Genomic DNA, 27124 nt, shown 5'->3' with positions numbered 1-27124 from the left:
AATTGACTGAATCCTCTCTGCCTCCAATTTACAGGTGTGAACCTGCTTATCTCACTTTAACTCTCTTCATCTCATCTCCATTTGAAACCCCGTCTGGACAACGATAGGGAAGGGAAGATGGAGGGTTAACCTAGTGACCTCCAAAGTTTCTTACAACCTGGTTATGTTTATTATTCTATTAGCAATAGCTACTGAGCATTTTTCCTTATCTCATTCCTGACATTAGATCTTTGAATCTTCCCAGCAATTTCCTGTGAGCTATAATATCCCCATTTTTATAGGGAGTTTGGGACTCAGAGGTTAGGTAGCTTAACCAGCTTGGTACTGCTCGAAAGTGGCAAAATCAGAACTAGAATCTGTTTTTCTGAAAGTCTATCATCTGGTATTTCCTTCTTAAAATGAGGCAAAAAAAAAAAAATTAGCGGTAGGGCTTACAACGAGGGCAATTAGGGGACCATTTAAAGGGGAGAGAGAAATCTCTGAAGGCCTTTGAGCTTGGGAAACTTTATGGGGATTGCACTTTAGAGTGTTTTTGTTTGTTTTGCTTTGGATTCTTTTGGGGGATATTTTTGGTTTGGGTTTTTTGTTTTTGTTTTTGTTTGGTTTCGTTTTGGGGGTTTTTGTTTTGTTTTGTTTTGTTTGTTTTTTGTTTTCTGGCTCTGAGGCACTGATGAGGCCAAGGCCAGTGTAGGGTCAAAAAATTGGGAACCTAGCTTTTTAGACTTGATTCTAAGAAAGAGAAGCAAAGTGGATATAGAGATACCCTTTCTTAGAAGCCTGGCTTAGTTCATGAAATAGGAGAGGAAACAGAGGTTAAGCATATGTTTTAACCAAGAAAAAGTGTTCATTTGGGTGGAGATTCCCTCATGATCTATACCTCTGGGTGACTGACTACTGTGGGCAGGAGATGGTGGATGGAGCAGGGGTTCTGAAAGTGCTGTCTAAGGACCCCTGAGGATAGTCCCCCAGGTCTTTTCAGGGGGTCCGCCAGGGTAAAACTATTCTTATAATAATACTGTTTTGCCTTTTCACTCTGTTGACATTTGCACTGATGGCACCAAAGCAATGATGGGTAACGTTGATGCCTTAGCATGAACCAAGGCAATGGTGCCAAATTATCCTAGTAGTCATTGCATTCTTCACCACCACACACTTAAAATTTTCTAAATGCCAGTTTGAGTTAAGAATTTTCAGTGAAGCAGGAAGACGTATTAATTGTATTAAATCTCAGACCTTGAATCCATGTCTCTTAATATTCTGTGTGATGAAATGGCACATACAGATATTAATATATGATGGTCATTTCAAGGAAAAGCACTTGTGTGACTGTTTGAGTTGCCCGCCCACTGTCCCGGCCAATTTTACTTGAAAGAATGACTGACAAACTATGCCTATACCGACGTGGGAATTTGGAAGACATTTTCCTGAAAACGAACAAAGTGAGACTGTCACGTCAAGGAAAACAATTGACAATATCTGTTGCCAATAACAAAATTGAAGCTTTTAAGCAAAAACTAGAATTTGGGAAACGTGTATCTGTCATCATGAGTTTAACAGCTTTCAAATACTTAAAATACTTTTCTAATGAGATCAGTGGTGATATTAACTAATGTGATTTTCTGATATTGTATGATGAAGTGTGTCAGCATTTGGAAGAGCTGCATAATTCAGTGAGCCAATATTTTCCAAATGGACATTGTGTGATATTACAAAATTATTAGTAAGAGTTCAATTCAAAATACAAGGTATACCAATGGATTTTAATGTAACAGTATATATAAAGTTCGCTGATACGGTTTCACATTCCACAATACAACTAACTCTTAAGGAACTACCACTTTTTGAGTTTTGGTGTGGTATCAAAGAAGAATATCCACATTATCTGAACAGGCTGCTAAAATGCTCTTCCCTTTTCCGATTACATATCTGTGTGAGTCCAGACTTTCTTCAAATACTTCAACCAAAACAATATTTGCAATAAATTAAATGTAGAAGCAGATAAAAGAATCCAGCTGTCTTCTCTCAAAGCAGACATTAAAGAGATTTTTTTTTAATGTAAATCAATGCCACTCTTCTGTTTTTTTGTGTCTATGTTGGAGAATACGCTTGTTTTCCATTTTAAAAATGTTTAGCACATATGACTATGTTAGTTTATGACTATAATTTATATTTAGTTTATATTTATATATATTATAAATTTATAATTTATAATTTATATTTAGTTTATGACTATAATTTATATTTAGTTTATGACTATAATTTTCGATGAATAGATGTTTTAATTTTTCTCAGATTTAATTTTAAGTACAATAAATTAAAAAATGAATACAGAATAGAAATACACAAAAATTCTTTGGGCTTGTCAACAATTTTTAAGAGTATAAAGCTGTCTTGAGACCAAACAGTTTGAGAACTGCTAGGAGCATCCCAAGGTGAGGTCCTTAAAAGGAAGAAGCGAACAAACTCTCTGCTTCGTACAGCAGTCACTCAACAGTTGAATATAATGATGATAAAGACCTGCAAAACCAATATGACTAATACTATAAGGCAGGAAGTGAAAAGTGTTAAGTGAGTGGGCTAGGTCTCCACTGTCCAGTGTGGTAGCCACTAGCCACATGTGGCTACTAAGCACTTGAAATGTGGCTAGTCCTAACTGAGATATCCTTGAAGTGCCAAACACACACCAGACTTCACAGATTTAGTATGAAATAAGTTTTTTAAATTGAAGTATAGTTTATTTACAATGTTGTGTTCGTTTCTGGTGTACAGCAAAGCGATTCAGTTATACATGTATATATACATATTCTTTTTCATATTCTTTCCTATTATGGTTTATTATAGGATATTGAATATAGTTCCCTGTGCTATACAGTAGGACCTTGTTGTTAATCTATGGAATGCTCTCTCTCATTAATAACTTTTTATATTGATTATATGCTGAAATGTTAATATTCTGTATTTTTAATGTGGCTACTAGAAACAAACATATGTGGCTTGCATTTTTTTTCTCTTGGACTGCACTAGTTTGGACGGGAAGTACGATGAGATTTCAGAGCAGGGAAAAGTTGCTTATGGGTTGGGGTCATCAATGAAATCACTGAGAAGGAGAGGATTTCAATAAGTAGACAAGTCGGGGGAAGAAACTGCAGTTGAAGGGAGCATCAGTACTGAAATATGAGAGGTTCATCTAGGGAGCAGAGAAGACTGGTCTCCATCAGATCATAGGCTTTCGTTGGGGGGGGGGGGGGAGAAAAGTTTCCAGGAGAGGTTAGGACCAAGTTGTACAGAACTTTGAGTGCCTTGAATCTGGACTTTTTCCTATAGGCAGTGACCTCTTCCCCAGAAGAAACCCAGGCTTTGCCCCGTAGCTTACGGAACAGCTCAAATGAGGCACTTTCTTCAGGTGGGGACAGAGCAGGCATAAGCTCCTGGAAACTGCCCAGTGAGCAAGCAGCCAGGACCATCTCTACCTGACCAGTGAATTTAGAGGGATGACTTTGAATTTAGATGCGTGACTTTGGGGTTGATTGACTTATTTTTTGTGAATGAGGGAGAGGGGTAGTAAATTTAATCACATGATAATAATGTCTCCTGAAAGAGGAGGAGAATCCTGTGCGATGCTGGTCCGGACGATGGTGAAGCAAGGCCTTTGACCTTGGCAGATGGCTCTAGGCATGTACATATGCAGATAGAGTCATTCTTTCTACCTCCTTTTGTCTATCTTCCTTTATTTTTGTCTTTATTTTCCTGAACTTTTGTAGAACTCTTACTGCGTGTCAGGGTGTTAACATCTGGCTCCGAAGAGATGAAAGGAAAAGAGCACTAAGGAGGGAGTTGAAACCCCCAGACTCTTATCCAGCCTCTGCAGCTAACTCATTGAGTAACTCTGGTCACCTCTCTGGGCCTCAGTCTTTTCAGATATGAAAGAGGAATCAGAACCAGACGAAGCCAAGGCTCCCTCCAGCTCTGTGATTCTAGGACCAGTCCATGTCACAATGGGAGAAGGGCACCAGGTGTGGGGAGGGAAGGAGGATACTGGGCTAGTAAGGGCAGGAGTCCACCTGCACAGGAGCTGGCCCAAACCTTTGGGTGAGGTTGTCCTCCTCCCGGCGAGCAGACCCTGCTGGAATCCGCGCACAGTGAAGTCTTCGATTTGCTGTTTTCATCCTGGCGACGTACCCCTTTCATCCCAGGGGCTGGCTCTTACCAAGATGAGTGGAGTCTGTAAGGAGGAGGCTGGGAAGCCAGGAATTTAGCTCCAGGCAAGTAAGTCTGCAGGGGGTCTCAGATGGTCTGGGGAAACCGGAAGAAAATGAGTGTGTGTGACCCCCCCCCTCCCACGCCCCTCCTCCTGACACCCACGGGCCACAGGCAGTGGCCGGAGTGATTGATGGGGATGAGGAAAGGGCGCCCTGCAAAGCGGCTTCAGCCAGACTGTTTCTGGTCTTTAGCTTTTCTAGAAGAGAGAGTGGGTGGGAACGACCCAAGTAAAGTCCCAGAGACTCAACGCTGACGCACAGGAAAGCCTCAAGTGGGAGGAGAAATGCAAATCCCCTACTGACGATGGTGTCAGCGGCTGGGTTCTGGGGACCTTGAAGGGCGATTCCGACTTTGGACTTGAGCACCGCCTGGGACCCGGGCTGAGAGAGCCAGGTAAGGAGGCAGACCACACCTTGGCGTTGCTTCTCCGGAGCAGCGCGGGCCAGGAAATGCTCTGCTGGACGCTGCGGCGCCTTAGCTGTTTCCTTGCTGTTTTGACAGTTACTTCACGTTAGCCTAGCTGAGGATGGGTAGTTTTAAAAAGAAGCGATCGACTCCACGATCCAGAGGTGCGCCGTGGCGGGTCTCTCGGCGAGCCCCGAAAATGTGAACGGTGGGTGGGACCGTTGTGGCTGCTTGGAGGTGTGTCCTCGCAAAGGGCGGAGTGGGCGCCCCCTTCACTTTCTTAGCCGTCTTCTCTCAACTGTAATGTCTGACATTAGATTGCGTGCCTCGGTTTCAGCAGACAGCCCCGCAGCTGAGGTAGCTAGTGATTGAGGCTTTGAGGAGAACAGTGATATTTTAGGGCAGGTCGCCTCCTTTGCATGCTGCGGCTCATCTCAGAACCAAAGTGGCACCATTAGCTGCCTGGCAGTGGGACAAAATGCCCGTTTACAGGGATCTTCTAGGACCAGGCATTCAAAGAGACTAGGCAGGCACTCAGTTTTCAAAAGAAATGCTCCATAGTTTTCTTGGGATGGGAGAATTAGCCCGTAGAGAGTGAAAGACGTTTTTAGAATCCTTTAAAAAGGCATTTCTAGAAGCTGCAACAGAAAAGAATGTCCTAAGACTGTGAACCTATCTTTTCCCTTTTCAGCCTTGAGTTCAGCTCTCTGAGGATGGACTCAGGTCCTAGGAGTGATCTCTCTAACTTTAGGATGGGTTCAGTCCAGTTAATTCTTAGTTAGAAAACAGATTTTCGTCCAAATCATAGCAAGGGTTTAACAATAGTAGCAATTACAATTGTAATGCTATTTTCAGCACCTGTTCTCTTGTCATTAACTAGAATAAATTGATAGAGCAGGGCAATGGCAATAGTAACATGGGAACAAATGTTCCAATTTTGGGTGGAATATGGTTACACCCAGCATCTAGAAAGACAACCATGTCTGGCGTCAGGAGACCTCAGGTTGATCCTTAGGAGCTGCGCATCTTGGGCAAGAGTCGTTTCGCCTATGTGTCCCTCAGATTTTTTACATTTTAAAGCTGGGGTAATACTATCCACCTGTGCTATTCGTAGCATCAGGAGTGCCACTCATTCTTCTCTTAATGAGCACTTAATGAGCACTTACAACACACCTAGGATTTTATGTGTAAATATAAAGTGATAGGAAAGTGAAACATTTCTTTTTTCCAGTTGCTTTCTTTAAGCAAAACATTGGCAATCATCTTTTTCTAATACATTTAGGTCAGGGAAAAGGTGCCCCCAAATGGTTCCATTTGAAACCTGAGGAATATGTATATGAAATATATGAAATTTATTATCATGATGTTCTGTAGGCAAAAGTAAATCTTAACTTACCTACAAGATAGGTTGAAATACTATCGTGATTGATCACATAAAAGTTTTTTCGGTTTGATCTAGAATTACTGACAAAACAATAAAAAATTTGACTTTGAAAAAAGTAAAATACTGTAATTTCAAGGAGAGATGTCATATTAATTTCCCTGAGTTAAGAAATATGTCTAAAGCTTCTAAACTGGACAGAGTGGGGTTATGTTGGGGAAACACATACTTTTGTTTTATGACGGGCTGCTAACTATGTATCAAGTGTGGTTTCTTCTTAAGTATCTTGAGGGTTTAACTACCCTCGGATGCACATCAGAGACTAATAAAAAGTAGACTTTAAAAGCTTTGCCCAGCCATAGCGGATCATTACAGAGAGAAAGAAAAATATTTATTTGTCCAGAGGTATTTTGAACTGAAAAATTTAGAGCCCATGAAAGTGTATACATGAAACTCTTCATAAAGATAAGTCTGAATTAGACTAGAAGTCTTGGAACATAAGGCTGACTCTAGAAGCCAGACAAATCTGAAATAAAGAAAGAAGGATTAGGCAGTTTTATATAAAAGAAGGTTTTATTGGGTGTTCCTCACACATAAAGCCCTAAGAGGGTCTTAGGAGGTATAGTTGAGTATGTTATTTGCCTTCAAGTTGCTCAAAGCCTAATAGTGTAGAGGCAGCAAGGGATAGGGAAGGAGCTTGTTGAGAATACAAACCTGTGTACACAGGTGTGGGGTAGGGTGAGGGGTGTTGAGCGGGAGTGAAAGCTTTCTAGAGAAGGCGGAACCAGAGTTTCTGTTAGAACAAAGAAGGACGTGGCTTGGGGGCGGAGAAAGAATCTTGTTTCCTTCACTAGTGATGACGTAGGAAAAAGCTCAGGACTACATTATCTTTGGATTGAAAACGTTTTAGCATTTCTGTTTTCTTTCATTGGGTGACTATAAGAGAAGAGAAATTTTTTTCTCCAGTTACTTGATGGACAACATTGTCTTTGTCTGAAATCCAAGAAAAAAAGAAAACATGTACCATAGTTATTAATTAACATTATTTTTAAACTCTAATTTTCCCTCTTCTTTGTAGTATGACTCAGTGGAATCAAGTCCAACAGTTAGAAATAAAATTTTTGGAGCAAGTTGATCAATTCTATGATGACAACTTTCCTATGGAAATTCGGCATCTGTTGGCCCAGTGGATTGAAAATCAAGACTGGTAAGATCAAACATTATTGTATTTTCCCTAGAGGTTGATGCACAAATGCTTTATGCTCTATCCACATGGGTTTATTCTATGGTCCACTTTTGACTCAGTTGATACATTCTTATCAGGTAAAGAACTTTCTTTGAGGATTTGGAAAGCTTCCTTAACGGAGGAGAATCATTGTCCTTTCTGGGTTCATCCATTGTAGATGAAAACTTAATGGTTCTAGTGCTTTGTTTTTTATAAGCTAAACTCCAACGATTTCTAAGTATTAAAAAGACAAGAAGTAAATCTAATGTTTATATCAATTCTCTATCACAGACTCAATATAAATATTTTTCTTAACATGCTTTACAAACATTTTCACCTTGTACAATTAAAAAAATTTTTTGCTTTAAATAGTTGTCTTAAAATTTTTCTTGTGATAAAATATACATAACATAAAGTTTACCATTTTAACCATTTGTTAGGTTTACAGTTTAGTGGCATTAAGTATATTCACACTGTTGTGCATCCACCTCCAAAACTTTTTCATCTTCCCAAACTGAAACTGTGTACTCGTTAAATAATAACTCCTCCTCATTCTCTCCACCCTGGCCCCTGGCAACCATTATTCTGTTTTCTGTCTCTGAATTCGACTAGTCTAGGTACTTCATATAAGTGTAATCACACAGTATTCGTTATTTTGTGACTGACATTTTACTTAGTATATTCTTTCAAGGTTCATTCATATGAGTAACATGTATCAGAATTTCCTTCCTTTTTAAGACTGAATAATATTCTATTGTATGTATCTACTACATTTTATTTATTCATTCATCCTTCAGTGAACATCTGAGTTGTTTCCACCTTTCAGCTATTGTGAATAAAGCTGATATAAATGTTGATGTCAAGTATCTACTCAAGTCCCTGCTTTCAATTCTTTTAAGTATCTACCCAGAAGTGAAATTGTATATAATGTTTTGTTTATAATTTGAGGAATCTCCATACTGTCTTCTACAGTGGCTGTACCATTTTCCATTGCCACCAGCAATATATAAGGGTTCCAGTTTTACATCCTCACCAAAACTTATTTTGTGTTTTCAATAATAGCCATCCTAATAGGTGTGAAGTAGTACCTCATGGTTTGATTTGCATTTCCCTAATGATTAGTGATGTTGAATATACTTTCATGTGTACAATTTAATTTTTAAAAACCAGTAAATGCTTATCACTGTGGGATATATTTATCACTTTAAAATGATTATGGTTAAAAAAAAAGTAGACATTTTACTAAGTTGTTTCCTGCTGTGTAATAACACTTTTGTTTTTTAGGGAGGCAGCATCTAACAATGAAACCATGGCAACAATTCTTCTTCAAAACTTGTTAATACAACTGGATGAACAGTTAGGTCGCGTTTCCAAAGAGAAAAATCTGCTTTTAATACACAACCTAAAAAGAATTAGGAAAGTCCTTCAGGTGAGAATGCATTCTACTTTTTAAAAATATTTGGATTTACAAGTCTTAAATTTAGCAAAAAAAAAAAAAAAATGTAGCCTTATCTTAGTTCCAAACCAGATGTAAGAGGGAAAAAGCTGAATTGTCTTACTATTTTAAATTTTGTGCTCAATTTTATTTCATTACCCAATGTTTGTTTTTCACCAACTTTTGAATCTAAAATACACTACAAGTGGGAGGGTATGTGATTTGCATGTGACTGTTTACTAGTTATGATCAAATTGAGAATGTGGAACAGAGATTTGAAAGATGCTAGGTTCGTGGCTATCTCTCCATCCTCCCTTGCCTTTGTCTCTTACGTAACAATTTAGAGTTGGTATTGTTCTCATTCATAGATGGAGGCATTATGGTTGTATGTATCCTTCCAGATTTGGTTCAAACTTCACCTCCTTCAAAAGCATTCTGTGGTGCCCTGTAGCTTCCTATTCCAAAAGTTCACCCAGGCAAAGCCCATCTCTCTGTGTTCCCATAACACCTCCAACACATCTGTACCATAGCATTTAGTACATTCTACATTAGTGTTATTTCTGTTTTTCTTCTCCCTCAAATTGTGGGTTACTTGAGGCAAGGACTTTATATTCAGCTTTGAATTCCCAGTGCCCACCACACAGCTGGACATATAGTAGGTGTGTAATATTCATTGATTAAAGGGATGAATGAATGAAGTAAGTGAAACAGAGATCTAAAGAATTAAGGGCAGACTAATAATGACCTAAACACAGAGATGCTTATGAAACAAACTCTGAACATGGACAGCTCTAATATTTACTGAGTGCCTATACAATGTATTAGAGAACATGAAATATACATATGCCGTTTCTCAGTGGGGCATCTTTAGAATCTTAAACTTACAATTAATGCATTTTTACAAAAATTTTCCTAGACTATAATAGAAATGTGCTTGATGTTACTAACACTTGTGAGAGAGACATAGATATTAATTTTTTATTGTTGTTTGGATTGTTGTTTTTAATTGTTGTTATTGTTTTATTGTTGTTTGGATTGGATTTTTTTCATTGTTGTTTTACTTTTACCTTTGCCCTTGTAATCCCCTACAAGTTTGCAAGACACTTTGCTGGGGGTAGGAAATGAACTTGTTGCCAACAAAACAGTATTTTTCACAGTGTAAAGCAAACTATCTCTTCCAGAGGTAAGACATTTAACCTTGGCTTCATTAGTTAGTGCTCTAATCAATAAACCTAAAACAGGGGTTTGGCATACTGCTACCCACAAGTCAAATGTGGTCGCTGCCTGTTCTTGTACGGTCCATGACTAAGAATGGCTTTTACATTAAGTGGTTGAAAAAGAATAAAAGTAAAATAAATAAGTGGCATGAAAATTATAAGAAATTCGAATTTCTGTATTTTAGTGGAATGCAGCTTGCTTAGTCAGTTCCGTACTGACTCTGGCTGCTTTTGCACTGCAGTGGCACCGTTGAGTAGTTGTGACAGAGATTGTACGGCTCCAAAGCCTAAAATAAAAATGTGTATATGTGTATTGTGTGTGTGTGTGTGCGCGCGTGCGTGTGTGTCTGTATTAAGCGTATTTATCTGGCCATTTATAGGAAAGGTTGCTGACCCTTGGTCTTTGCTAGAGGGACATGGGTGGGTAAAATAGGTGATGCATGGCCTTTGGAAATTCTGATTCTCAAAATGTGGCCTTGGGCAAGTCACTTCATTTTTCTAAATTCCTATATCTTTTCATGTAAATGAGGTTGATTATTATCTACCTTTTGGGATTGTAAGAAAGACTGAAGTTTTTATTCTGGCAAAAAAAAATAGCCTTTCAAAAAAGGGACCTTTTTGTTGATAGGGAAAGTAGCAGGATCTTCTTAGTGTAAATCAAGGGTAAGTGTCCAGCCCATCATTTTTCTGAGTGGGGATAAGATTGTGAGGGAGCCCAAGAACCGGCGGTAATTCCCAGTCACATTTCAGCTCAAGCACAAACGTCTCTGCTTATGTCATGGGCCTTCCAGCATCTTGTCTCTGCCGACCTTTTCCAATAAACTGCCCCAAGCTCCTCAACATTCCTGCCCCAGAAAAATAGATCTACTCCTTGTTCCTGAGCACAACCAGCTCACTATTGCATGACTCTGGGCCTTTGTCCGTGACAGTCTCATGACCAGGAATGCTCTGCCACCTCTCTTCCTCCAGTCCAGCTCCCATTCATCCCTCGAGGAGCTGTGGAGGTCCCAGGGCAGCAAGGAAGCCTTCACCAGTGCTTTACCCCTTATTCTCTTTCCTCACGGAGCATGGGCTGCAAGATAAGCAGTATCTCATCTGTGCTGGATGTGTCTAAGCAGGTCACAAGCTCTTTGAAGTTGAAAGTCTGAGTTCCTTTTGTGACCTTCCTCTTCCCTCCAGTACCCAGCATGGTTCTACTACGAACTAGAGACTCCCAAAACAGTTTGATTGGTTAGGATATTTTGTCTTTATTTTTATTTATTTTTTTTGGCTGTGCTGTGAGGCTTGTGGGATCTTAGTTCCCCAACCAGGAATTGAACCCATGCCCCCTGCAGTGGAAGCTCAGAGTCCTAACCACTGGACCGCCAGTGAATTCCCTGGTTAGGATATTTTGAATGGACAAATCATTTGCTCTTTCCTTTGATTTATAAGCTATACTTATTGGGTATTTATATTAATTCAGAACATCGCCAATTATGTTAAGACAAGTCTTTTTGATAAAACAAGATCCCCCTCCCCTCAAAAGAAAAAAAAAAACCTCCTGCTGAAAGAATAATGACACTGTTCTTACCTGGTTTGAACATTTTCATCCTCTGGCATTTTAAATACAATCCATCGTAACTATTATAGCATAAAAGAACAAACAGTATGCTATCAGGGGAACTAAGCAGGTATAAGGTAAATTTATTTTAGCCCTTGACAGAGCAACTGGGATCTCCAGTTTCAATATTTTAATTTACTATTTATGTCCCACCTACTTCTGATAAGAATTTGGAATGGCTTGTTATAAAAGACAAACAAAACCATTGAACCAAGAGTCAAGGCAATCTCCGAGGTGGAAGCAGTGAACACTAATGTCCAGGTTGCCTTAGTCCCTCTAAGGGGGGAGGTAGACTCAGGTGAAGGCCAGGAGCAAGGAATATGCTGGGTTGAATCCTGGCTCTGTGACTTCCTTGCTGTGTGGCTCAGGGCAAGATGTTTACACTCTCTGGCCTCAGTTTCCTCAGCGGTGTGAGTGGAATCACAATGGTACCTACCCCACAGGGATGTTAGGAGCATTAAAAAAAAATTGTAAAGCATGTGGTAAGGACTGTATTAGGATTTGCTAAAAATAAATATCTGTCCCAGATATTTCAAGAATGCTTCGCCCTGTTCTTAGGACTTTTTTTAAAAAAACAATAGACTTTATTTTTTTAGAGCAGCTTTAGGTTTACAGAAAAATTGAGCAGAAAGTACAGAAAGCTCCCATATACTCCCTCTCCACCTGCCTCTCCCCAGTTTCCCGTATTATTATCTGGCATTGGTTTTGTACATTTGTTTCAGTTGATGAACCTATTGTGGTACATTATTATTAACTTAAAGTCCAAGATTGCATTAGGGTTTACTCTTTGTGTTGTACAAGTCTATAGATTTTGACAATGCATGATGTCATGTATCCACCATTTCAGTTTCACTGCCCTAAACATTTCCTCTGCTCCACCAATTCATTTGTCCGTCCCTCCCCCACTCCCTAACTCCTGGCAACCACTAATCATTTTACTCTATAGTTTTACCTTTTCCAGAATGTCATATAGTTGAAATCATACAGTATGTAGACTTTTCAGATTGGCTTTCCTCACTTAGTAATATGCTTTTAAGTTTCCTCTGTGTCTTTTTGTAGCGTGATAGCTCTTTTTATAGCTGAATGATATTCCTTTTTATGGCGGTACTACAGTTTGTTTATCCATGTTGGGGATTTATAAACAAAGCTGATATTAACATTTATGTGTAGGTTTTTGTGTGCGTATGAGTTTTCAATACATTTGGGTAAATACCTTGGAGCCTGATTGCTGGATCTTTGTTCTTGGACTTTCTAGTGAAAATCTCTTTTCCTTATTCATCTTCCTGTCTGTGTCTTAGTCTGTTCTGGATGCTATAACAAAAATACAATTGATTGGATGGATTTTAAATAAAAGACATTTATTTTTCACAGTTCTGGATAGGAAGCCCAAGATCAAGGTGCTGGCACATTCAGTGTCTAATTCAGCTTTCTGGTTCATAGATGGCTGTCTTTTTCCTGTAACCTCACAGGGAAGCTCTCTAGGTTCTCTTTTAAAAGAACACTAATTCCATTCAAGAGGGCTCTGCCCTTATGACCTAATCACTTATCAGAGGCTCCACCTCCTAATACCATCACATCAGGGGTTAGGATTTCAACATATGAATTGGGGAGACACAAATATTCAGCCTCTAACAACTCTTCTCTCTCTTTCTCGCTCAGAAGGACTAAAAAAATTAAAATGGTGCATATTCATAATTTTAAAAATTGAAGCAATACAAAAATATGCAAAGAAAATATGAAATAATCTAAAATCTACTCCCCAGATATAACCATATTAATAATTCATGAACATCATTCCTAACATACATACATATATATATATGTATATATATACACACATACATATATATATGCAGATAGTAGGGCAGGCTGCTATTGACATTTTATACTCAGTTGCTATCAGTATCTTTGTAGCCTCCTGTGCCCCCACCCCCATCTCCACTCTGCTCTCTCCCCACCTGCAGTAACCACTAATCTAAATTTTAAGTTATAGAACCAAAAAAAATTTTAAACTATAAAACAGAACTGTGAGTAGGAGCTGACCTGGTGGCTGTCATATATTCTTAGATTCTAGAAATACAGGCCCCAAGCATGATAAATGAAAAGAAACTGCAGGACACCAGAGAGGAAGAAAAGGTCCTAAAAGTAGCAAGAGAGACCAAATCTATTACCTACGTGAAAATGAGAGAGAAACTGAAAGCCAAATTTAAAACAGTATTAAGTGAGAGACGAGTGGAATAAACTCTTCACAGAGCTGGAGTACTGAATATATCTGGATAGCTGAATATATATATATATCCAATATCCAATATATATACTGGATAGCTGAATATCCATCAACTTAGACTTCTATACCCAGCTCAATTATTATACAAAATTAAAAGTTCACTACAAAGATACGCTCACAGAAGGAACTATGAAAGGGAATCTGACACAGACGTTAAGCGCACATGCTAAAATTTCAAAAGTACCACTACAAAAAGTGAAAATAGAGTGCATGAAAGATTGAAAGTGCCCAATAATATATCAGAAAAAAATATCCATTATGTGGACAAAACTTAGCAATTCTAAGACAAACTGTAGTTTTTTCAAGGATGTATCTAAAACATGAAATAACAAAGTGATGAGATCAAAGAGGTGAGCTGGGCTGTCTTGTATAGAAGCTTGTGGGCCTTGGTCAGGAATCTGAGTCTTATACTGAGTGTGATAGGAAACCATTGAGAGGTTTGAGCAGAGGTGTGACATGAACTGATTTCTGTTCTTTAAGCTTACTCTGACAAATGAATTGTAGTTAGTCAAGGAACAATCAGGGAGATGTGTTAGAAAATTCCATTGATTTTTTAAAGCAACATACTGAAGTCAATCTTTTTCTATCACTGTGGGTTTATCAGCTCTCCTAAACTTCTAGAAGTTTTTGCTTTGTGTATTTGTTACTATGTTGTGAGGAGCATAAGTAGAAGATAATATTGGTGAATGCAACTTTTAAAAAATTAATGTAAAATATCCTCTTTGACCCCTTTATTAAGTTTACATTTTGAAACTTTATTGTGTGGCTTTCTTTTTGTTACCATTTGCTAATAGGCACATGAATCCATCTCTTCATTTTCATACCTTGTCTGTCACTTTATACTGAGTCTTTTATAAATATCACGTAACCAATCTTATTATCTAGTCAACAAATATTTAATAAGTTCTTATGTTATCAGTCACATCTTAAGCACTAGGAATACAATTGGAGGAAGTCATGAAGCTTACAGTCTAAAAAATTCACACCTCCTGCATTTTTGTTTTTAACTTATGGGAACTTCTATGGCTACCCCTCACAAATTAGTGTTAGGGAAGTAAGGGGAAACAGGCAACAACAAACTTGTCTGAAAGTAGAAAAAAACTCCATCTATTAGAAGGCTGAGTTCAGGGTTTTGGTGTTAAGTCTGTGGTTAGTAATCCCACCACCTACAGAACATTTTTCACCCACCAGGGTAATGAGTCAATTAGTGAGAGTTTTAGACTCTGTGTGTGAGGGGGAGTGGGCAAAGGCAACCCACACCTAGCATGTTCTATTCCCTGTACCCCCATGTACACCTCTTTCTCAGAGGTGTTTGGATTTGCCTGAACAAAAACACGTGTTGGAGTTGAAAGCTCCTCAGAAGTTGGGCAAACAGTGCTTCCTTCCTGTCCTGTCTGTAAAAAACCTATTGTTGGTTCTGAGTATCAGGTGATGTGAGATTTTTAACATGACAAAGTGAAGAATAGGATAGGAGACACTATTTTGCGATATGGGGGAGAAAAAAGTTGCTTTAACTGCTGAGCAGCTCTGAATCTGCCAGATTGTATCCTCTAATTCATGCTGTTTTCTCAGTTCACTCCTCTTCCTTCCTCTCTGCACACCACATGCAAGAGAGGCCACCTCAACCTCCAACCTGAACAGAGCCTGGTGTAGCCACTCGGTGTTAACTCTGAAAGAGCTGAATGGAGGGTTCAGTCTTTCAGGTCATTTTCTGCACATGGGCGGCAGCCAGTGCGTCATTTTCAGGCCACAGTTATTTCCCCAATTCCTCAGCACACACCCCCAAAATCTGTTTTCCTCTGAGAAAATTACCTGATGCCAACATCACAATGCTCATATTTCAAAGGCTAAGAGACCTGCATGTCGTGCCATCTAAGATGAAATGGGAGTTAGCTGTCAAGATTTTGTTTGCTGTGTAATCTGGGACAGCCATCAGAAGGTAGATGGTGTGTGCATCACAATCCCTGTCCTGTGCACGTCGCACTAAACTAGAAATCCAGCGTGAACAACTCAAGATCCCACCCACCTGAAACTTTATTCATGGATCATTTTGTGCATATCCCCCCAAGCCTTCATCTTATCCAAACCTAGATTGCTCTCCCTCCTTATTAAGTTTTTTCTCACAGTTTATTACTTGTCTATAACGATTTGTCCTTTCCCTCTTTGTGAAATAATTACTTTGTCTATAGTGCACATGTTTTTAAATTCCAAATGATAGTTTGGATTTCTTAAAGTAGGGCTCATATAATTTGCTTAGTAGGTATACTAAGTACCTACTTCATAGACATTTGTTGATCGAATATTGGTTTCATCGTATGGATTTTAACAGCAGGCTTGTATTGATTGCAGAAAATACAAGGGGACAAGGACATAGATAAAACTCTGATGTTCAAAGAGTCTGCGATCTAGCATGGAGACCAAAGTGCAGATAAATATTTATGATGCAGTGTTGTAGGCACCATGGTCAAGGGATCTGCAGTCATAATTGGCAGAGGTGGGAACATTTGAGCTGTTTCCAGTAGGATGATTCTGAACTCTCTGAAGAGAAAAAGGGAGGAAAGGGAATCACGTACAGAGGGAAAAGCAGGAGCAAGACAGGGGAATCCCTATCGTGCAAACAAGCTTCGCACTTCAAGCATTAAAGGGGGGTTGTATGAGGACCTTGAATGCCATGCTAAGCAATTTGGACTTTGGCAATGGGGAGCCATCAAAGGTTTTTAAGCCAAAGTGTGACATGAATATAGGTTTTTTATAAAACATATACAGAGCAAGCTTTATCTCTAGAAAGACCCATCCCTTATCTGCTGTAGGCAAAAGAATATTGGAGAATTCTCCTAAGGCTGAAAGTTTTTTCTTTCCTCATTCCAGCCCCTACTCTCCCTCTCCTCAGATCATCTAAATTTAGAGAATGAGCCAGAGATTGGATACGTTTCATTTTCCCTAACACAAAAACCAGCTATGGTGTTCCCAAGGGAAAAAAAAACTTAAATTATTTATATGATGAAAAATCAAGTCCAACTCTTGGTTTTGGGAAACATGAAACCTGTGCAATTTATCCAGGAGCTGTCAAGGAAAGTCCAGACACAGGGATGAGGCCTGAATCTGCCGGCCTGACAACTGTAGCAGAAGCTTTAGAGGAGCTACCAACCCCAGAGAGAGCAGTCACCCCCAAGAATAAATTATCAATAGATTTCTATAGCCCTAGTGTGACAACTAACCTCACCACTGAGAACATGGGTGGAGAAACACAGATACCAGTTGAGGAAGAGGACATGAAAGTGTTCAGTGTCGTAAGTTGACTTTTACTATCCATGTGTTTCATTTGCTGGGAGAGTCATGGTGGCTGTGAAGAAAAAGCTGAGCAGGTATTCACCTTAAAAGTAGGAGAATTGTATCATTCTGCCAACAGTTTTTTAAAAATTAGTTTCTTATTTCAGTTGTCCCTATCTCACGGAGATGAAGACGCATAGGAAAGCTAGCTACACTGTTCTAAATCCATTGTGACCTGGAAACTTTCCAAAAAGATACTTAGTCAAAACCAAGATAGTTTATAAGACTGGTTACCTTAGTATTTGCCACTTAAAACATTTTTGTACAAGTGAGTATAATAAAAGGTTAAAAATGGGAGCAAAAATAAACAAATCTACTTGTAAACAAGCTAGTCAATATAATCCAAGTCCGTTAGAAACCAATTTATGTTTAGCTTTAAAATTGTGAATTGAGTGAGTAATGATCAAGTTGCTATCTAAACTTTGTGTATAATTAGATTTACTTCATAGGCATTGAGTAACTGCCTTTAATTGGTCCAAATCACTTTAAAGGCATCCATTGTAATTTATCAATGAAAAGTTCATTGTTGGTTTTTTTCACCAAGTCACCAGGTACCCTCTGAGCTTACATTACTGATTTCTCCAGAAATGACCTGAGGGACAAAAGATTTGCTCAATTGACCTATCTCTCACACTTCTTCCTTTAAAAAAATGAGGATCCAGAGCCAAGTACTTGGTACTTGGTTGATCATCAGCATCTATTTACCATAATCCTCTGATTGGCTACTTTGGTTGAGAACATAGTGACATCACTCCCAGCTGCTGAGTGGGCTCCTAAGTGCACAGTGAGGTGCTAAAGTGATACAGGTAGCCAAGAACTACGTTTACTAGAAAAATGAGAAGAACCTCCTGTGTGCCTATGGAGTCAAGAACCTGCCTATTTTCTGTCTTTGAATCTGTGATTTCTGCCTCAGTAGAAAGATGTGGAAATGAGAATATAATCAGTACCATATTAAACTTTTAAAAAACAGCTAGCTGCCTTTCCTACTTTTACCAGGTTTTCATAACTTACCTCATCTCTGTCAGGATTTATTTTGGGAAAAATTAATATCTCATTGTTCTCTGTAGTTCAGTACACCATCAACTCACCATTTCTCCTCCTCTAGACTCTTCTATTTCTTCCTCTGAACAATAAAAAGTCTTCCAGAGAAAGAGGTAGAGATAGAGATGATAGAGATAGAGAGATAGAGATAGAGACAGAGACAGAGGCTTCATGGCAATGGTGTGGAGGATAGCATGGCAGAGGTGAACATTGAGGCACAGAGACCTGTTTGCACATTATTGCAGTAGTTCAAGGGATGCTGAGCTAGACAATGACAAGGATAAAAAAAAAGTGCTGGAGTTGTGAGATAATTTGGTAAAAGAATTGACACATAATGAGTGAACAGCTATGAAATGTGTGAGAGAGCAGAGCAAGAAATAAGAGGTGATTGAGAGTTTTAGTCTGGGTTATTACATGATGTTGATGCATAGTGAAGATTAGGTTTGGGGAAGGAAGTGGGATAACAAGACGAGTTTGATGAATTCTATGTGAAGTGCAGTAGGAAATTAATGGGAAGTAACTGGAACTAATGTGTCTACATACTTACCTGTCTCCTCCACAAGGCTATGAGCTCCTTGGCTTATATATCTTTGCAACCCTAGAGCTTAACACAAGCCCAGCACATCGTAAGGACTCAGTGTCTTATTTAATAAATGAAGAGTTCAACTGACGTTGAAAATGTGAATGTTGCCTTGTTGCAATGAGTATCCCTAAATAAATGGAGCAAATATAATGTCATTATTGCAAATGTAGTTTAGATCCCTAAACTCAGTTCACAGGATAAGATTTTCTTGATGAGATCAGCAATTTCTAAGGATGGAGGAAATTGGCTTTGGGAAGAAGTGTTTTTAGAGTGTGTGGTAACTGTGAGAGAATTCGGACTGGGTGGGACCAGAAGCAGCAAAAGCTGAGAAACCTTTCAGAGAAGGGAACACTAAGCATCTGGAAGCCTGGAAAAGATGTACTAACTCAGGAGAGGAGGAAGGGCTGAAGTGAAATGGAGTCAGAGACAATCGTTCTAGGACTAGCCTTCACCTGGGAAGGGGGAGGTAGTCTTTCTGAACCCATACCAGCTCCTCAGGAGCTAAGTGTCAAGAGCTCTAACTCTTTGTATTCCAGGAGTACAAAAGATTTTGAAGTTCCTCAGACAATAAAACACAGTACAATGACAAAGTGATTGTTAGAAATTTCTTAGGAGAGCTTCTGCCATTCCTTTGCACTGCCCATTCCACTTTCATGATAATTGAATCTTTCCATCAATGAACATGGTATGTCATTATACTTAATCAGGTCTTTGTCTATGTTCTTTAGTGTTATTTTTAAGCCTTCACCATAAAGTTATAGTATATCTTTCCTTAGATTTATCCCTAAATTTTTTTTTTTTACATTTTATTGATATTTGAGTGGTATCTTTTTTTTATGCACTCTAATGTTTATTTTTAAATATATTTTATTGAAGTATAGTTGATATACAATGCTGTGTTAATTTCTGCTGTACAACAAAGTGATTCAGTTATACATATATATATTCTTATTCATATTGTTTTCCATTTTGCTTTATCACAGAATATTGAATATAGTTCCCTGTATATAGTAGGACCTTGTTGTTTATCCATACTGTATATGCTAGTTTGCATCTGCTAATCCCAAACTCCCAATTCTTCCATCTCCCACCCCCCTTCCCCTTGGCAACAAGTCTGTTCTCTATGTCTATGAGTCTGTTTCTGTTTCGTAGATATGTTCATTTGTGTCAGATTTTAGATTCCACATATAAGTAATATAATATGGTATTTGTCTTTCTCTTTCTGACTTACTTCACTTAGTATGATAATCTCAAGGTCCATCCATGTTGCTGCAAATGGCATTATTTCATTCTTTTTATGGCTGAATAATATTCCATTGCGTATGTGTGTGTGTGTGTGTGCATATGTATATACTACATCTTCTTTATCCATTCATCTGTCAATGGAGTTTTAGGTTGTTTCCATGTCTTGGCTATTGTAAATTGTTCTGCTATGAACATAGGAGTGCACATATCTTTTCAAATTATAGTTTTGTCTGGATATATGCCCAGGAGTGGGATTGCTGGATCATATGGTAACTCTATTTTTAGTTTTTTGGGGAACCTCCACACTGTTTTCCATAGTGGCTGCACCAATTTACATTCCCACCAACAGTGTAAGAGGGTTCCCTTTTCTCCACACCCTCTCCAACATTTATTATTTGTAAACTTTTTAATGATGGCCATTCTGACCGGTGTGAGGTGGTACCTCATTGTAGTTTTGATTTGCATTTCTCTAATAGTTAACGATGATGAGCATCTTTACATGTGCCTGTTGGCCATCTGTGTGTGGTATCTTTTTCTCTATTACGCTTTCTGTATGATTATTGCTAGTGCATAGAAATACTACTGATGTTTGAATACAGATTTTCCTGAACTCTCTTATTGATTCTAACTTTGTGTGGACTCTCTTTTTTACTTTATCTAGACGATCATATCATCTGCAAATAAGGAGAGATTTGGTTGTTCCTTTTTGAGTTTATGCTTATTTCTTTCTCTTATCAGTTAGGAATTTCATTACAATATTGAAGTGAAGTAGTCATAGCAGGTGAAATGTTTTATTAAGATAATGCTTGCTATAGGTTTATGGTGTTAAGGAAATTTTCTTATAATCCTGATTTACAGATATTTTTAGAAATCTTGACAAATATTATTATTATTTTTTTTTTTTGGCCACACCATGCAGCCTGTGGGATCTTAGTTCCCCCACCAGGGATCAAACCCATGTCCCCTGTGGTGGAAGCATAGAGTCTTAACCACTGGACCGCTAGGGAAGTCCCACCAATATTACATTTTATCAAATGATTTTTCTGCATTTCTTAAGATAATTATATACTTATCTCCTATAATCCATACTTAAGGTGTATAACATAGATTTTCTTATATTGAACCATTGTTACATTCCTGAGATAAACTCCTTTTTATATACTGCTGAATGATTTGCTAATATTTTATATAGGATTTTGCATCTATTGCAAATATATCCTTTTCTTTTATAGTTCTTATCTGGTTTTAATATCAGTATTATACTAACCTTATAAAATGAGTTGGAAATGTTACCTCTTCTTTTATTCTCCAAAGTAGAGATTACTTGATGGGATACAAAGCCACAATCTAAGGGTTTTTTCTTTAATATATTTTATATTTTTTTAAAAAATTGAGTACAGTATGATGATTTGATATACATGTACATAATGAAAGGATTACTGCAGTCAAGCTAATTAATATTATCTCACTTAGTTATCACTTTTGTGTGTATGATAAGAGCACCTGAAATCTACTCTCTTAGCGTACTTCCATCATTATTAACTATAGTCATCATGCTGTACGTTAGATCTCTAGACTTATTCATCCTACATAACTGCAACTTTGTGCCCTTTGACCAACATCTCCCCAATCTTCCCCCACCCCCAAGCTTCTGGTAATCACCTGAAACATCCATATGTTTAGGTCTTTAATCTCTCTCGGCAATGTTTTACAGTGTTCTTCTGCAGGTCTTTCGTATCTTATGAACGCACCATACTTTACCCAGTCTTCTAGAACTGGGCATCTAGTTTCCAGTTTTCACTCCATTACATCTTTACAAGCACAGTGAAATTTAAAACCTCACATCTAACTTTTGTTTGTCATTTTTAAGTGCTATAATTATCATCTTAAAGTGCTGTATTGTATCTTACACTCGCTACTCATTCTCCCCTTCCTATATTCTCATCTACAAGCAAGAAGTCAAAGGGCAAAGAAGGATAACCCAGGGTGTCCCACCCTTTGTTTTTTTTTTGTTTTTGTTTTTTTTTTTTTAATTTATTTTTAGCTGTGTTGGGTCTTCGCTTCTGTGCGAGGTCTCTCCCCAGCTGCGGCAAGCGGGGGCTACTCTTCATCGCGGTGCGCGGGCCTCTCACTATCGCGGCCTCTCTTGTTGCGGAGCACAGGCTCCAGACGCGCAGGCTCAGCAGTTGTGACTCACGGGCCCAGTCGCTCCGCGGCATGTGGGATCCTCCCAGACCAGAGCTCGAACCCGTGTCCCTTGCACCGGCAGGCAGACTCCCAGCCACTGCGCCACCAGGGAAGCCCCACCCTTTGGTTTTGAAAACCACAGCTGAACCACTTCAATCTCTTTCCTGTTATTTAAAATCTGTAGGGAAGGGTATTGCAAGAACAGACTTTGTAACCTTCCAATACCAACATGGTCATCAGAAAATGTCTTCTTTTGTCATTCTGCTACAAATTAAACCCATTTTCCCATTATTCACTTGTCAGTGAATGAAAAAACTTATCAGTGAATGGAAGAACATCTGGTTTTTATTTTTTAAAACTAGTTCTCCGCGGATTAGAAAACAGAAACTGTATTTTGGGGGCTATTAATTTCCCATGTCTTTAACTCTTTTAGCTGTACATATTGGTCCTAATCTCCAACCTTGCTAATCAATTAATAAACATGCACTTGTTGGTAATCTGCTCTATAGGAGGCCTTTTAATAAGCATGTGGGGGCTTCCCTGGTGGCGCACTGGTTGAGAATCTGCCTGCCAATGCAGGGGACAGGGGTTCGAGCCCTGGTCCGGGAAGATCCCACATGCCGCAGAGCAGCTGGGCCCGTGAGCCACAATTACTGAGCCTGCGCGTCTGGAGCCTGTGCTCCGCAACAAGAGAGGCCGCGATAGTGAGAGGCCCGCGCACCGCGATGAAGAGTGGTCCCCGCTTGCCACAACTAGAGAAAGCCCTCGCACAGAAACGAAGACCCAACACAGCCATAAATAAATAAAATAAAAATAAATTAAAAATTAAAAAAAAAATGAAATAAGCATGTGAACACTTTTTCAGGTCTCCTCAGAGGCAGCCAACTGTCATGACTTATTAACCCTCAAACAATACAAATCCAGAGCCTGATAGGTGGTCTATCTCTAAGTTCCTGTAGGTTCTATCTTTTTGCTAATGTAGCTCTATATCATACCTACTGATTTTTAAAGAACTTTATTTCTTATCACAAACGTGATGTACATCCAATAATGAAAGTTTAGAAAACATAGATAAGTAAAAAGGAAGAAAATCATCTGTAATCCAATCTTTAACTGATAACCACTGTTAACATTATAGTATTATAAAATAGTATATTATAGTATATTTCCTGCCAATATTTCTACTCAAATATATCTTTCAACTTATTTTAAAAATTGATATTGTTTTATATCCTTCCTAAGCTTAATACAGTCAGTTAAATAATCAACCAACCAACCATGGAATGGCATTCCATGCCATTAAATATTCTTTTTCAGCATCATTTGTATTCACCTATTAATTGGACATTTATTACTTTTTCCTGTTTTTTTACCAATATAAACAAGTGAAGCACACATACCTATTGTCAAAATTTCATTCATATTTATGATTATTCTGTTAGAATGGTGGGTTTTAACTCTATGCATCAAAATCGCTTATAGAGTTATTGTTTTTAATATACCCACTATTGACATGAGTGTAAACTGATATATTATTAATGAGAATAACACTAGTTACTGTACTAAATAAACTATCAGACAATAGGATTTTATTTATCATGCACATAACAGTTTAATATTGGTTACTCTGTAGATAAGTGGGTGGATTTCCTTTTCATTGCAATTCAGGGATCCAAGTTTCTTCCACAGTGTGGCTTGGCTATTGCAAAGGGATGTCTTTGGAGATAGACAGGAGCTAGAGAAAGAGCATGAAGTCACAGCCACATCTAAGATGCCTTGGCCTAGTAATGACACACTATGTATGCATCCCATTAGCAAGAACTAGTTACACGCCTTCCACACCATGCAAGGAACGCTAGGCAGTGTAATCTCTGAATGAGCTGCCACTTTCCACTTCAAAGGACTTACTGCATCCTATCAGAGAGGAAGCAGGAATTCGAGGGGACAGGTAGGTATGTCTGCCACATTTAGTAAAACCATTTTGGAAAGCAGTTTGTCAATATCAAAGTTCAGTGCAACTCATGAATTCCATTTCTGGATATCTATCCTACAGAAATTCTCACACAGGTAAAAAGAAAGATATCCATACAATGATGTTTTTTGTTTTGTTATTTAAGATAACAGAATGTGAAAATGATCTCAGATGTCCATCTTTAAATGATCTCAATGGTTAAATAAATTGAATTATTTATATCCATAAACAGCTAGTAAGATATTAGATCTGAATATACTAAAATAGAATAATAACTATAATATATGTTATAGAGTGAAAAAATGCAGAACAACATGTTCTCTGTGATTACCCACAGGGAGTGAAGGGAGGAAGTGGAGGATGGGGAAGGATTTTAACTTTTTTAACTTTTAACTTTTTTCACTTTTTTTTCACTTTTTTAACTTTCAGCAATTTTAACTTTTCTATTACCTGAAATTAAAAAAAAAAAAAAGCCCAAATGACAACAGTATTTTCAAAACCCAGGTTCCCAGACCTTGCCCCAAATCTACAGAATCAAAATCTCCAGGGAGTGGGGCCCAGAAATGTGTAGTTCATAAAAGCTTCACAGGGGATTCTGATAAATTGCCAAGGTGGAGACCACAGCCTTAGGATAAATTTCTAAAAGTGGAATTACTATGTCAAAGGGTATGAAAAATGTCAAGGCTCTTGATAAGAATTGCCAAATTGTCCTTTAGTAACGTACCAATTCACATTACCACCAGCAGTGTGTAAAAGCTCATTCCACCGTCAACACTGAGTGGTGCAAAGTGTTTTCATCTTTGCCAGTTTGAATAATGAAAAATGGTACCTCTGATTTATTTCGACAGAAGTGCTCGTTTGTTGCATCTGGTTCTCTTTCGGGGACATTCAGTCCCATCTATCTTCCTCTTGAATTTTGTAGAGAGATTCATCACCCTAAGTTAGCATTTCGTTACAAAAATCACTTGGGGAACTTGTTAAAAATGTAGATTTCTAGCCCCCGCTTCCAATTCTGATCGAACAGCTTGAAGATGTGGTTTGGAACTATGAAGAGGAGGGGTAGGATTCAGAGAGTTTACAAAGGAGAGATGCGTCCCAGGCAGAAGCAACAGAAGAAGAAATGAGCAGCGGTGGATTTAGTTTATGGGTATTTCATATCCCTAGGATAGATGCTTTGCTCATGATTTGCCAGGCCCTCTGCCCAGGACCCAGCTCCCCTTTCCTCCCAGCATTCATTCACCAGCCCAAGACCTATCTCCATGTCATTAAAATCCACATCGATTTCTCCCTCCTCCGCACTCCCCCAGCCCTTAGTGTCTGAACAACTCACCCTGACACTTAATCACATGCTGCAATTACTTTAGATAGATGAGAATCGACTTACAGTAATAAAGATATAGTCTAATGAAAGTTGTAGAAGTATTATTTTAGGACAAGAAGAAATGTCCCAGGATAGCCTGGAAAATAATCCTGCAATAAATTACTTTTGTGTTGACACTAAATTAGAAGCAATGGCATCTCTATAGAAGATGAAAATTGAAGTCAGGCAGCCTTAAAGAATTAGAAACGAGTGCTTCTCTGTCAAAACAAAATAGAGGTCACTTTTTACAATATCTTCCAAACTGGCAAAGATTAAAAACCCTTGATACCACTCGGGACCGAGCGGTATTGTGGACTGAGCAACCCAGGTGATTCTTATGATCAGACAAGTTTGGGAAAGAGTGCCTCTCAGTCAGTATTCTCAACATTGCCTGCTTATTAGAATCATCAGAAACACATTTAAAAATTAGCCATGCTCAGCTCCATCCCAGAGATTCTGTTTCAATTGGGATTTTTTAAAGCTCCTCAGTTGATTGTAATGTGGAGCCAAGATTGAGACACCTTGCCCAAGGCAATGCAAAAAAAAAAAAATCATGTGTAGATAGCACATATAATGTATCTTATTATTTTTTGCCACTTTAAATAGAGGGGATAAATGGGTTGCTTTTCTAGTGGAAATGCTGGATTCCCAAGGATTTATTTAGTATTTCACTCAAATCCATTGTCATTTGTGAGAAGTTTGAATAAGTTTACTTTTATTCATTCATTCATTCATCCAACAAGTATATGCATTGAGGAAGTTCTCTGTCAGGAGCATTGCTGATGTTGGGAATATTGACTTCATGGTGTGTATAATCTACCAGAGCAGATGGAAATTTAAGTAATTGCAAGTAATTACATTGGAGCTGAATCTGTGGGTAGGCTTTAGTGATGTTCTGCTTTAGCCAAGAAAGTTAACCGTTATGGACCATTCCCAAAATATGCCACCTTTGTCTTAATTGAATGCATTACGTTTAAAAAGAAGCTTTTCTAAATCTTTTAGGTTATTTCTTCCAATTTATTGTAAATCTAGTTATTTTATTAGAAGATAATTTTCTATGGTACTCAGGGGTATTTCTTTCTAACCTGAAATAACATTTCTAAACTTTTAACATTTCTCAACTTTCATTAGGCTATTTTTGTTTATTATGACTAAGCTGATTCTTCTTTATCTAAACTTTATATTGCAAAGTAAATTGTATACCAACAAGACCAGCTGACAAGGGCATGAGTCCAGGTTGGAATGTAGTGGCCAGTAGGATCCTGTAGAGAAGGGGGTTACCAGATCGTAGGTCTAAAAGCATTGCATTATCAAACTGTTTCCCTCTTGTCGACATCAGTGGACAAAGGGTACATGTGATGTTTGTCTCATGTTGGGAACTGGAAACAATGGAAGGAGCCATCAAGATTTCCATCTGTCAGTCATGACCTTTACCCAAAGTATTTCATGTTATAAGCAGAGTACATTCCAAGTAAATGCAGTTTTTCTGACAATTCAACATCATTCAAAGTTTTTCTCATGATCATAAGGTTCATTTAAACCATAGGTTCCATGACCATAGGTTCGTTAATCCCATTTGACTAATCCCTTACTCCT

General features: G+C 38.3%; 1 protein-coding gene across 3 annotated transcripts in view; it reads left to right on the top strand.

Annotated features, from left to right (window-relative positions):
- Window positions 1-4560: 4560 nt before the first annotated feature.
- Window positions 4561-27124, top strand: part of STAT4 (signal transducer and activator of transcription 4) — a 92458-nt gene continuing 69894 nt past the window's right edge. For 2 of the 3 annotated variants that reach the window (XM_059928384.1, XM_059928382.1), the window contains exons 1-3: window positions 4561-4653; window positions 7125-7253; window positions 8556-8700. In XM_059928384.1, the coding sequence (XP_059784367.1) occupies window positions 7126-7253; window positions 8556-8700 (273 nt within the window). In that variant the 5' untranslated portion in view covers window positions 4561-4653; window position 7125. Of the gene's footprint in view, window positions 4654-4796; window positions 4830-7124; window positions 7254-8555; window positions 8701-27124 lie in introns of those variants that run through there. The other variant, XM_059928383.1, reaches the window with a different exon arrangement.

This window comes from Balaenoptera ricei, chromosome 7 (assembly GCF_028023285.1).
Source record: "Balaenoptera ricei isolate mBalRic1 chromosome 7, mBalRic1.hap2, whole genome shotgun sequence".
NCBI lineage: Eukaryota > Metazoa > Chordata > Mammalia > Artiodactyla > Balaenopteridae > Balaenoptera > Balaenoptera ricei.
This window is presented reverse-complemented; position numbering and strand designations above follow the sequence as displayed.